The sequence below is a fragment of the Mobula hypostoma genome, chromosome 11 (assembly GCF_963921235.1).
Source record: "Mobula hypostoma chromosome 11, sMobHyp1.1, whole genome shotgun sequence".
Taxonomy (NCBI): domain Eukaryota; kingdom Metazoa; phylum Chordata; class Chondrichthyes; order Myliobatiformes; family Myliobatidae; genus Mobula; species Mobula hypostoma.
The window spans coordinates 92,898,111-92,912,150 of NC_086107.1; the positions used below are offsets into that span (position 1 = coordinate 92,898,111).

At 39.6% G+C, this 14,040-nt stretch overlaps 1 protein-coding gene across 1 annotated transcript in view; it reads left to right on the forward strand.

The window, feature by feature from the left end:
- Positions 1 to 14,040, forward strand: part of LOC134353950 (serine/arginine-rich splicing factor 3-like) — a 38,186-nt gene that overhangs the window by 10,188 nt on the left and 13,958 nt on the right. Inside the window, exons 2-3 of the mRNA XM_063062534.1 lie at positions 4,216 to 4,438; positions 5,986 to 6,129. Coding sequence (XP_062918604.1) covers positions 4,230 to 4,438; positions 5,986 to 6,129 — 353 coding nt within the window. The 5' untranslated portion in view covers positions 4,216 to 4,229. The remainder of the gene's footprint in view (positions 1 to 4,215; positions 4,439 to 5,985; positions 6,130 to 14,040) is intronic.

The following is a 14,040-nucleotide window of genomic DNA, read 5'->3' on the forward strand; positions in this document are numbered from 1 at the left end:
AAATCTTTTAATGTAGTTTTCCAGGGTGCCATAGGCAGCAGCTCCTTGGACTTTTGTACGTTCCCATGCTTACTCTTTTTCTATTATTTATTATGTGAAGGTGTGTTTTATTGTATAGCTATTTAGTATCATGCTCATATTCTGTTTTCTCACACAGCTGACTAAATGTGTTGTATAAACAGTAAAGTTAACCTTGATCATCTGCACAGGCCATCATTTCTGGAAGCCATTATGCATGGCAATCAAAAACAATAAGACATAGGCAAATTAGCCCATTTAGCCTATCGAGTCTGCCCTGTCATTCCATCATGGCTGATTTATTGTCCCCTTCAACACCATTTTCCTGTCTTCTCCCCGTAACCTTTGATGCCCTTACTAATCAACAACCTATATGTCTCTTTAAATATATCCAATAACTTGGCCTCCATACCTGTGGCACCCTTTGGCTAAAGAAATTCCTCTTTCTCTCTTTTCTAAAAGAATGTCTCTCTATTCTGAGGCCTAGACACCCCAAGAAAGGAAACATCTACACATCCACTCTATCTAGGTGTTTCAATATTTGATATGTTTCATTTAGATCACCCCTCATTGTGCTAAATTCTAGGGAATACAGGTCCAGAGCCATCAAATGCTTATCATACTGTCAATCTCGTGAACCTCGTCTGGACCGTCTCCAATGTCAGTGCATCTTTTCTTAGAGGCCCAAGACTGTTCATAATACAAGTGTGTCCACATCAGTAATGTGCAGAGATGGCAATTGGCAGTTGAAGCAACAGAACAATTTGCATTCATTTAGCACCTTGGGTGAATTAGTAAGCCCTAAAGCGCTTTGCAGAAGATATTGACCAAAATTTGACAGTGACCCTTAGAGGTGTTCGGAGAAATGACATTTTGATAGAAATGACTTGAGGAAGGGAGAAGAGTATACTGGTAATTTACTTTAGAAGCTAGGCCAAGGGAGTAGGGAGAAGGAATTGAAGGACAAAAGTTTTTGTAGGAATAGGTGGGCTACAGATTGATGTGGAAGGATGCCTCCCCTTCTGAGTTTAAATCTTGAGACGTTACTGAATCAGGAACTAGCTTATGTGAGCAAGCTGATGGGTAAACAGGAGTTGGGATGTAGGGAACAGTTAGTATTAGTGTAATTTTTAAAGTGGATGATAGTTGTGCAGTTTAATTTGTGGAGCAACTTACCCATTTTACATAAATTACTTTCTCAATCTATATGTCAGGTTTGCACTAACTTTGCTACCATATGAGTCAATTATAATGACACTGATTAGAACACAGTAACCACGCTGTGTTTCAGGTGATTCAGTCAGTGATTGTGCTCTATAACCTAATTTTGAAGCACACTACTTATTCTGAGTGGAGGCTGCAAGTTTTCAGCTGTAGTGATTTAAAGTATAAGATATATTTTACTGTCTTTTGTATAAATGGAAAAGTAGTAACACTGTCATACATCTCCAAAAGTTGTGGAGACATTATTGAGGTGTTAAAAAGTGTACTATTAATTTTAAGTCTTACGAACAACTGTTTCCTGGAAATATGTATGGAGAGGAATAAACTGTTGATGTTTCAGGCCAAGAACTTTCATCAGGACCTGACAGAAGGTCTCGGTCCAAAACATCAACAGTTCATTCCTCTCCGTAGATGCTGCCTGACCCAAGTTCCTCCTGCATTTTGTTTGTGATACTATGGATTTCCAGAATATCTTGTGTTTATAATAGTTCCTGGGATTGTTTTCAATTTGGTATTCAGAAATCAAAGTTTTTTAATAAAGGTTAAAAAAGAATCAGAATCAGGCTTATTATTACAGACATTTTGTGAGATTTGTTTTGTGGTAACAGTATGGTGCAATACATGAAAAATTGTAAGTTACAGTAAGAAAAATTTTTTTTAGTGTGAAAAGAGCAAATAGTGAAGCAGTGGTAAAGAGGAAGAATCTTTTCTAAAACATTGAGTGTGAGCCTTCAGGCTCTTGCTGGTAGCAGTATGAAGAGGGCATGTCCTGGCTGGTGGGGGACCTTAATGATGGATCTGCCTTCTTGAGGCATCACCTTTTGAAGAGGGTCTTGATTACTGATTTTAGTTTGTAATTGGTTACAGTCTGTAAGTAAATATAAAAGTAAGGATGGTGTCGGAGATTGGATTTAAGGTGGGTGGAATTTTCTTTAGACCTAATTATACTTGGAAGTTTGACCTGTATCCACTTGGCTTGCACAAAATCTGTTGGTAAGAAGTTAGTGAAAGAAATGCTCAAGGCAGAATACAGCTCTCTGATAACTGCATTAAGTGCTGACACTGCTTAATATCGAGACAGATTGTGTGGAAAAGTCTCAGCTCTAAACATTTACCCACATTTTTTTCATCAAAAGCTTTATAATTGCATGTTACTGTTTGAATTTTTGAAAAAGTGTTAATAAAGTAGGCGTTAATTAGATTGGATTCAGAAGGTGTTCTCATGTTGTCTGACTTGAAAGAATTACTCACTCCCTGTTATCTCAGCCACAATGCATGACGTTTTGACAACTTCTATTTCAGACTATTACTGTGATGATAAGCACTTCATTAAAATTGAATTGCTGTTGGATATGTAGGAATAAAGATTAAGCAGTAGGTTAGATAGTATTCTGCTTTGTCAAATCTGTGTTGAAAGCAATGCTGTAGATGTCAGTATACCAAAAACCATGTCAATCCTGTCAGGGTTTCCTGGGATTCTTGACATATTCCTGAATGTTACGATGACATTAAACAAATAGAAATTAGCATTAACTATCCACAATCTGTGGAAAACACCAGACTGAACCTTACTAACACACACAATGCTGGAAGAACTCAGCAGGTCAGGCAGCATCTGTGGAAAGGGTTAAAGAGTCAACATTTCAGCCGAGGGCTTACATCGGGACTGGAGAGGAAGAGCATAGAAGCCAGAATAAGAAGATGAAGCATTTTGAGTGTGTTACTCTGGATTTCCAGCATCTGAATAATCTTGTGTTTAAATTTAGCCTTATTCTTTGGATGAAGTATTTCTCTTAAGTTCTTCATGTGAGAGAATTAAATTTGAGGGTTTCTCTATGCACAGGGGTATTGGCAGAATAATTTTGTTTTTTTTTTACTGTGATTCACTTTTAACATAAAGATGCATTCAGAAAGACAGAAATGGTGTACTACTTCTCTGTATGAAATAATGCTTATTGCACTGCAAGTTTATGTAAGATTCACTTTACAGTTTAGCTGAAGTTGATTATCAGCAGATGTGTTTGAAAACCAGAGTAGGAAATTTGAATCCAACCTAAAATGTGACAAAGTACATGTTTGAATTCTATTACTTTTTTTTTAACAATAACAAAGATAAAATACTAGGCTGCATACATTGTTAAGGACCTTCACCAAGGACATGCCCTTGTCTTATAACTACCATCCGAGAGGAGGTACAGAAGTCTGGAGGTACATGCTCAACATTTTGGGGACAGCTTCTTCCCCTCTACCATCAGATTTCTGAGCATACAATGAACCCTTGGACACCACCTCAATATTTTTGCTCTTTTTGCACTTTTGTAATTTATAATATGTTTAATGTATTACACTGTACTGCCGCAAAACAAATTTCATGACGTCAACAATAATAACCCTGATTCTGAGCATGTTAGTGCATGTTTAAAAGCTTAAATTTCTTTTTTTTTAATATTAGTGAACCCTACCCCAAACCATGGTTTGTTTGGGTACTGTGTAATTTGCTACACATCTGTATATGACTGAAGAAGTTGTATTTATGAGTCTTAATTAAAAGGTTAGTAAAGAAATAAGAACAACAAAGGGCCCATCATAATTAAACTGTCAAATGTGAGCAAGTTGGAGCTCAACTCTTCTAAAAGGCATATTCACCAATCCTCAGTAAACCTCGGCACCTTGCTCCATCGCATCACGGTCCCCCACCAGGTCAAATCCTGCAGCGATCCTTCTCTCTTCATCTTCTGCCAAACAAAGGACCCCAGAACACGCCGGTGTCAGGCACACAACACAGAAACCTGCTCCTCAGTGGGACAGCTCACATTCCAAAGCACCTGTTACCTCTAACCATAACCTAAACACTGCTTCTACAGAAAGACCATTACGTTGGCAGTGAAACGTTTGCCAGGGTGTTATATTAGCAAAATTAAAATATTAATGATGTGCTTCTTAATGTTGGATTTGTGTTCTTATTTTAAAAAGAATTCAGCTGAACGATGATGCGCCGTGATTCCTGCCCGCTTGACTGCAAGGTCTATGTGGGTGATCTGGGAACCAATGGGAACAAGACAGAGTTGGAGCGCTCATTCAGCTACTATGGACCCCTGAGGAATGTCTGGGTTGCAAGGAATCCTCCTGGCTTTGCATTTATAGAGTTTGAGGATCCTCGTGATGCAGCAGATGCTGTGCGAGAATTGGATGGCAGGTATGGAATTGGTAATGAACTCAACAGTTTAAGCGTAATATTCCCCATGATCTGCTCCTTTATAGTACACAAGGTGCAACAAACAAAATACCATCAATGTTTATCGCAAGGGGAGCATAAAATCACATTTATAGAAATGCGATTTTCATAGGACTCATGGGTTACAGTTTCCATGCGTCTGATTCCAAAGATCCGTATGTGCATTTATACTTCCAATTAGATTAACTTTATTTGTCATATGTACATTGCAGCATAAGGTGAAATGCATCATTTTTGCATCAGCAACCAACACAGTCCAAAGATGTGCTGTGCTTCTGGCACCAGTATAGCATGCCCACTATTCACTAATCCAAACCCATGTGGCTTTGGAATGTGGGAGGACACCTATGCGATCACGGGAAGAACATACAAATTTCTTACAAACTGCAACAGGAATTGAACCCTGATCACTGGCTGTTAAGCATTGTGTTAACCACTGTGCTGCTGTGCCACAGGTCTGCTCAACCTCTCGAAGGACATAACTCTGATAGGATTGCTACAGCGGAGGGTCAGCAGATTTAAAGCTAGCACTCATAGGTTTGTCACGGGAGTAAGAGATAAACTGACCTTCATGAGATAGTGAGAATGAATTTTTTTCTATTGCACTAGATAGACATTAGAGTTGAGATTTGGAGTTAATGGTTGTTAGCAGCATTCTGCTTCGATTGTCTACCTCAAGGGTGACATCAAAACACTCCAGAGGTGTAAATAGGGAATAGAGGTCATGGGCATACATTTTCAATTGCATTTAAAATATAAAGGCAATTTAGATCAATAACACGTTGTTACAAATTATTTTTGTGAAGCTTGGCAAGCTCCCAAACTATTGTAAAACAACTAATACAGATTTAATGATAGGAAAATAATCAGGTATGTAACATTTTAAAATATCGAATTTTTTTTTTAAAGTCTACCAAAATAATAGTAAATTTATTAAAGCAACTTTTTCATGCAGGAGATTGAGAGTATATGGGCAGAATGCAGGAAATTGAGACTAGTTGCTTGGACACCATGGTTGGCGTGGACGGATAGTGTCATCGAACACTACAGCACAGAAACAGGCCCTTTGGCCATGTCAGTTGTAATTGTGCCTAGTCCTATTGACCTACATCTGGACCATAGCCCTCAATATCCCTCCCATCTATCCAAACTTCTCTGCATGCTCAGCCTAGTTGCAGGGTCTCGTCTGAAGTATTAACCGCCCTTTTGCATCCACAGATGCTGCCTAACCTGCTGAGTTCTTCAGCAGTTTATTCTTTTTCAGATTCCACCATCTGCAGTCTATTGCCTCCAGTGAACTTTTGGCTTGCTTGGCTAAGTGCTGTGCAGTAAGTGGTGATTCTGTCTATTGAGATGTCAGTGGTGAATTTTGGAAGCACTCTGACCTGATCATTCGGTGTACGCCATTGTCTTCTGTCATGCTGTGATTTGGTTCTTGAGAGACAAACATTTCAATGTTATTTTGTCTTCAGAGATGCCAACAGTTCATCTTTTATTGATTAATACAGAACCTTGTGTGGGGTTCGTGTCCGAGTGGAGTTGTCTTCTGGTGAAAGGAGGAAGCGTTATCGTGGTCCACCACCACCCTGGAACAGACGTCCCCGTTACGATGATTATCGCTATCGCAGCCCACCACGGCGACGTTATTCTAGGTGAGAGTGGATCCATTCATGGTAACATCGATACTTTTTCGCTCCCAACCTTGTGTGTGAAGCTAAAACAGGTACAAAGATGTGTTGGACCCCTATGTCTGGGGTCCATTGTGTAGAAGGGCCTGTGGTCAGCATTGAAAAGGTTAAATATTTTCTGACTTCTAGTTCACTACCTTACTGTAATTCTGAAAACCAAGCCTTGGAAATAAATATTAAAATGTAAGTGTTTTGGTACGGCTGCCCTGAACTTCTACTGCCATGTCATTTTATTGGCGGGTGAGTGCAGTCTGTCAGATCTTAAATTTCTTTCCACGTAGCAAGAGTAATACAGACTTCAGTATAATCCTTGGAAATTTGAATATCTGAAATTCACTTGACTCTTTAGAGATTTTATGTTTTATAAATATATTAATCCCTTTTTCTGTTACAACATTAAATCCCATAATCTTCAACATGGCTTTGATGTTAGCTGCTTCAGTCTATCTTTTGAACCTATTGAACAGCTAATTTAATTCAATGTACAAAGTCATAATCACATAGCATAAATTTACAAATTGCCTCCAATATATTGTGAAGAAATAGATCAAACCTTGGATTTTCCTGAATTAAATTTGGAAATCTAGATTAAATCCTAACTCTGAAACTCCTATTTTTTTCTGGCAGAGAGGGGATTTTTATTATATCAGGATCATTTACTGAACAAGCTCCCATAACTCTTTAAAACTTTAATTGGTCATCTCATCCGTTTGATATCTCATAGAAATAGATGCAGTTACATAGTAAGGAGTATTGACAAAGTGCTGTAAAGGACTTCACAATGAGAAAGTATCTAAGGACCACAGTAAATCATTTCTGCAGTCTTTTATAGCTTTGGGGAAGGGTTTCAGTACCACAGTATCACACCATAATGTTTTACTAAGCATTGCAACAACATATAATTACTTGGGTTCTGTTTTCATTTAGTATAAATAGTGCTTCTGTGGTGCAATTTCAAGGCAGCCAATGTTAGAATCAGAAGTCAGTTGGGTAGATGCTTAGTTATCAAGACCTTAAGGAAATTAACGTAAGGCGTAGGGGAATTGGGCCATTTGTACCATCGAGTGTGCTCCACCATTTCATCATGTCAACCCCATTCTCCTGCCTTCTCCCTGTAACCTTTGATGCCCTGCTTAATCAAGAAACTGTCAGCCACCACTTTAAATGTACCTAATGACTTGGCCTGCACAGATATCTGTATCAAAGAATTCAAAAGATTCGCCACCCTCTGGCTAAATAAATTTTCCTCATCTCTGTTTTAAATGGGTGCCCCTCAATTCTAGGGCTGTGCCCTCTGGTTTTAGACTCCCTCGCAATAGGAAACTCATTGTCTGCATCCATCACACCAGACCTTTCAATATTCGATAGATTTCAATGTGATTTCCCCTTCCCCACTGCTCACGCCCCCCCCCCCCAATTCTTTTAAGCTGGAGCGAGAATCAAACTCTCCTCATCTTAACACTTTCATTCCTGGGATCACTCCTGTCAACTTCCTCTGCCAGAACATCCTTTCTAGCTTTGACTTCCCTTGTCAGCCGTGGTTGTCTCAACCTCACTTTAGAATACTTTGGGCTTTATCTTTCCTGTTCCTTCCGAATTTCCCCCAGAAGCACCAGCCAGTGCTGTTCTGCCATCTTCTCTGCTATTGTCTCCTTCCAATCAACTTTGGCCAGCAACTCTGCCATGCCTCTGTAATTCCCTTTACTCCACTGTAACGATACATCTGAATTTAGCTTCTCTTTATCAAACTGCATGGTGAATTGCATCAAAATATGATACTGTCTCCTCAGGATTCCTTTACCTTAAGCTCCCTAATCAAATCTAGGTCATTACATAACACCTGATCCAGAATTACTATTCCCTTAGTGAGCTCAACAACAAGCTACTCTTAAATATACAAATTCCCTCTCTTGGGGTACAACACCAACCGTATTTTCCCAATCTACCTGCATATTGAAATCCTTCATGACTATCATAACATTACCCTATTGTATGTATTTTCTATCTCCTGTTGTGATTTGTAGCCCACATTCTGGCTGCAGTTCACAGTCTTTTCACCCTTGCAGTTTCTTAACTCTACTCTCAAAGTTCTACACCTTCCGATCCCATGTCACCTCTTTCTAAGCGTTTGATTTCATTTTTTTTTAAACCCATATAGCCACCCCTCTCCCTCTACCTATCTGGCTGCCCTTTTGATCCAACGTGTATCCTTTGATGTTAAGCCCCCAACTATGATCTTTTTTCAGCCAAGATAGGGAGATGATGCCACAACGACATACATTCCAATCTCTAGCTGTGCTACAAGATCATCTTCCTTAATTTGTATACTGCATGTATTCAAATATAACACCTTTAGTCCTGTATTCATTACCGTTATTGATTTTGGCCCCTGTTACACTCGAGCTCATCACAATGACTGCAGTTTTGCCCTATTATCTGCCTGTCTTTCTCAGCCTCACTACACACTGTGTATACTTGCATAGCAACTGTCCCATCCTCAGCCTTATTCTGATGCCCATCTCCCTGCCAATTTAGTTTAATCCCTCCCCAACAGCAATAGCAAACCTGCCTGCAAGTATATTGGTCCCCCTCAGGTTCAGGTGTAACCCATCCTTTTTGTATAGGTCATTGGGTTCCTGAAGAGATCCTAATGATGCAGAAATCCTGAAACCTTAAAACACACATTCATCTACCAAAACATCCTTTTACCCTCTACTGGCGCATGACAGAGACATCAATCCAGAGATTACTACCTGCTTTTCAGCCTTCTACCTCTATATTCTTTCTTCAGGACTTCTTCCCATTTCCTACCTATGTCGTTGGTATCAGTATGTACCATGACTTCTGGCTACTTACCCTCTTCCTTGACCCAATCAAAGACATCCCTGACCCTAACACCTGGGAGGCAGCATACCTTCCGGGTATCTCGTTCACATCCACAGATCTGCTTTTGCTCCCCCAATTATAGAATCTCCTGTCACTACTGCTCCTCTCCTTCTCCTCTTCCCTTCTAAGCCACAGAGCCTGACTCAGTGCCAGAGACTTGGACACTGTGACTTCCCCGTGTGGGTCATTTACCTCTCCCCCCCCCCCCCAACAGTGTCCAAGGCGGTATACTTATTATTAAGGGAAATGGCCATGGTTGTGTTCTGCACTGGCTGCCTATTCCCTTTCTCTATCCTGGCAATCAGGGTCCTGCCTCCTGCAGCTTCAGGTCACTACCTCCCTATGCTCCCATCTTTTACCTCATGCTCCCATATGAGCCAAAGATCATCAAGCTGCCGCTCTGGTTCCTTAACACGGTCTCTAAGGAGCTGGAGGTCTCTGAAATTTCCGACGTCTCATACAAAAAACATACCACTACCTCCAGATTAATTCTCAGCGCACCAGTTCTGTATTAACAGGAAAAAGTACTCATGAGAAATTTTGTTGCTTGGAACCATGGCTATGCTTTCCCAAACCTGTTCTCGCCTAAGCTTGTTGAGCCAAAGCCAAGACCACTCTTAACAGTGCCCCACTCACACAATGGCTGCTCTGCGTACATTTCTTTTCCTTTTATTGGCTCTGCACTGATTGCCGCCAGCTGAAAAAAAGCCGAAAATCACTTGAGCTCTATTTAAACCTTGTGCTGCATTACCAGTAAGTGACCTCTTGTGCAGATTGCTGCTTGCTGACAAAAATATTTTATCTAGAGGTTTTGTTTTATAACATTGTTTACCCACCATTTACTCATGCCTCTGTTTCTGACACAATGATGCTATGCAAGAGGACCAATGAGTGCCTCCACTGCTAATCCAGAGCAAATGATTTAGTATACAGTGCACTGTAATTGCTGGCTGTTAAGCATTCTGTAGATTTCAACCTGGCTTGTTCTGAGGTCAGAATCAGGTTTATTATCACTAACTTGTGTCGTGAAACTGGCTGTTTTCTGGCAGCAGTATAGTGTTAAAATATAAAAATAACAATAAATTACAAACTAAATCGAGCCAAAAATAAGGAATAACAAAGTAGAGTTCATGGACTATTCAGTAATCTGATGGCAGAGGGGAAGAAGGTGTTCCTAAATCATTGAGTGTGGGTCTTCAGATTCCTGTTCTGCCATTAAGATTAAAAATAAAAGATAGCTCTCTGTTCTTGAAAGCTATTTAGTGCACTTCATCTGGAGATGTGTGAATGATAAATAAGGGTAAGATCACAATGTCACCGACAAAACATTCAGTGATTTACGCTGACACAGGAGAGCATATTGTGAAACTAGGAAAGAAAACAACACAAAGCTTTTATTGATATGAAGTTCTTTTTCTTGAACATCTATAAATAATGAAGCATAAGACAAGGTCGGAGTTTAAATTCTCAAAAGCAAAATACTGCAGGTGCTGGAAATCTGAGGGAGACAAAATGAAGCAAGTGTAGAGTAGCGTTTGTTGGGGGAGAGAAGGGGAGGGCATATTGGCATTTAATGTTGGTAGCTTTTCATGTAAACCTAGGTCTGTAATGATTTTAAAAGTTAATTCTGTTTCCCTTGTTTTCACCCAGGTGTTGCTTGCCTTGCTTAGTATCTCCAGCATTTTATTTTATACTAAGATCCAGTCTTGATACGAATGGCACTGGTAAAGTAGAGAATGATGATTCCTACTTTCTGTGCTTGCACCTTCTGTTAAAGTGTGGCTTTCTATTCCTGCTTTTTATATATACTCTGGGAGGGATGTGCTCTGCCTCTAAAAGTAAGTCATTGATGTCCTCCAGGTTTCCCAAGGTGATGCTTTACACATCCTCTTGCCTCTCATGTTTCTTTTCTATTTGAGGAAGAGGACAATTACTAACACCTCACCCCCATTCTCCCCTAAAAACCTTCCTCAACTACACCAAGGTCTTCCAGGACTTAACCCTTAATGCGAAGAATGTATTTCACATTCACTCTACTCTGCTTTCTGGTTCCATAGATGATCCTTTGATAAATGACTGTGGCAAAAATAAATGAGTAGCAGACATCAGATTATTAGTGGAGAGCCTTAATCTACTTTTTAACATTGTTTAAAAGAAAGATGTTGGAATCATTCACCTGGTTCATTCCCTCTCAACTAGGACATCAGTGAAGTAATGCTGTTCAGACATTGTTTACTAGTTTTAACTTGAGTTCACCACTTCCATCATATCGATGTTGAATGAAATTTATTGAAATCAAGCAGCTACATATTGCATTGTATTAGGCTAACCATTAAAAATAATAGCTGGTGTTATATGTAATGACTGTTCTTGGAGTTCATAGAACACTTACAGCAAGGTACAGGCCCTTTGGCCCACAATGTTTTGCTGACTGTTTAATCTTACTGGTAAGATTAATCACTCTCTAAGCGCAATCAAATATTTACAACTAAAACATAACAGGCTACAACATTGCACGGATGTAGAGTTTATTATATGTAAATCTAAGCTGAATTACTGTTTTTGTACGTGCTGACTAAAAGTTTCTAAATTTTATAACAGCGAAGTATGAATTTCTTTAATTGTGTACTCGTTAATGAATGGTATTTAAAAAATAATCTACAATTTGGAACAAACAGTTGGAAGTTTCATTATCTTTGCAATGTTAGGTGTTCCTTTTAAAAGTCACAACCCTAATGATTTTTCTTAGTTGTCACTCTTCAGGTTAATGCTGACTGTAGGGCCAACAAGCCAATTTGTCTGTCTTCAAAGCATTGCACAGTAAAAAGTACAACAGTTACTTCTAGCGATCCTATCAGAAAATGTCACTAGCTAGTAATCAAGGGCATGAGCCCTGTCTTTAACTTATTCCATAAGATGTAGGAGCAGAATTAGGCCAATTGACCCATTGAATCTGCTCTACAATTTCAACATGACTGATTCAATTCTCCTTTCATCCCCAATCTTCTGCGTTCTCGCTGTGTCCCTTCATGCCCTAACCAATCAAGAACCTTATCAACCTCTGCCTTAAAATATACATAAAGACTTGGCTTCCATAGCTGCCTGTGGCATCAAATTCTACATATTCACCACTCTCTGGCTAAAGAAATTCCTCCTCATCTGTTCATTCTGAGGCGCTCTCTTCTGGTCTTAGACTCTCCCTCCATAGGAAACATCCTGTCCACATCTACTCTGTCAAGGCTTTTCACCATCCAATAGGTTTCAATAAGGTCACCTCTCATTCTTCTGAAATCTAGTGAATATAGGGCCAGCGCCATCAAACACTCTTAGTCCTTACTTTGAAGTTGTTGGGTCAGTTAGTGGATTTTCTTTTGCCTCAGCTAAGGCTAGTTAAGACATTTCAGAGATATTTTATTTCTGGATTAGTGCTGGGCCAAGGCCATTTTTGATTGACTTATTATAAAAGAATATTCAATATTTGCAGTCTGAGCTTATTTGCTTATCCCTGCTTGCCTTTTAAGGTGGCAGTAAGCTGCCTGTTTGAACCACAGCAGTCTTTAAGGTGTGGGTATACCCAAAATGCTGCTGGGCAGAGAGAGTTTGAGGATTTTGACCCAATAACTTGTAGCTATTGGAAAATAGAGGTTGCGATAGTTCAACTTGTCACCATGCTTGGGTTTGTGTCTATACCCAAAATACACAGCAATATGGCAATATTATGATGTTAGCAATGTCATAACATAAAAGTTTTACAGGGAAATGGGACAATAATTGGAGTTCAGAAAAGATTGAATGTTTCAGTTCAACACTGATAATATGACTGCTCAAACTTAAAAGTGACAAAAGTTTTTTTTCTTTATGTTCTGTATATTCAGTGTTGGATGATTTTTTAAATCTCGTACTGGTGTGTATTTCTATGTATTGAAAAGTTAAGTTAAATGAAAATGCATCATCATTGGTTAGATAGTAACTGGTGTTTCTGTGCATTTTTTTTTCTTTTGATGAAATGTGCAGTTGAAACCCACGCACTCACCCCCTGCCCCCTTTCAGAGACCGTCCACTTCTCCGAGTCTACATTAGCCAATCAACTGGTTGTGTCTACATCAGGGGATCAGCACGTCCCACTCTAAACGAACGCCTCACACTTCAAATGTCCAGCATTCACGTGTATCTGTGAGTGTGTGCAACCGAATGGCCAACCGCTGGACCGACAAGTTTGGGTCTTTTCCTGCGCACCCCAGCACGCTGTTTATAAACAACCATCCCTTCTCTACTGTTTCTGCCGGCAACCATAACGACCAAACAGCCAACGGGGGAAAAAAAATAACCATCTGAAATCCTCTCGATCCATCAGTGGGGTGTGGCTGTCCGCCAGCCTTTGCAAACCCAAGGCCTGCGTCGGCAGTAAACTGGTACCAACGCACTCTAAAAGTGGCTGCTCCGATTGGTCTCCGTGCCAATACACAGCAGATAAATTAATACCTATTTTTATTTAATTCTACACTTTACATCGTGCATGAATCCAGGTGCAGGCCCCTTTTTTTCCCTCCCCACCACCATCGTCACACGACACGCCCTGCAGATGGCTGTTGAGTTGCTATAATGTTGACTGTTCTAGTAAGTTTTATCTGCCTTTTACGTTTTAAATTGAGAATTCACTTTTGTGTTTCCCACTCTGCCTTCCCATCCCTTGTGGTTTTTCAGTCCCTTCCACTCCTGGCTGTTTGAAGTTTTCTATTGGACTGATAACCTGAAATTTCTGGAATGTGAAACAGTTGCTGCTATCCTGTTGAGTTAGTGTTAGACCTGTTGAATGATTTCTTAAGAAAAGCAAAACATTAAAAATTTACACAGTTCTTAAGCAGGTTGTGTACTTAAATTAATCCTGAATGCAGGTGGACCTTTGTATTTCCAGTTTAGTTTTCAAATTTTAACTTTTTAAGTAATTCAGTTAGCTTAATTCCAGCATAATGTGCAAGTTCCAAATCT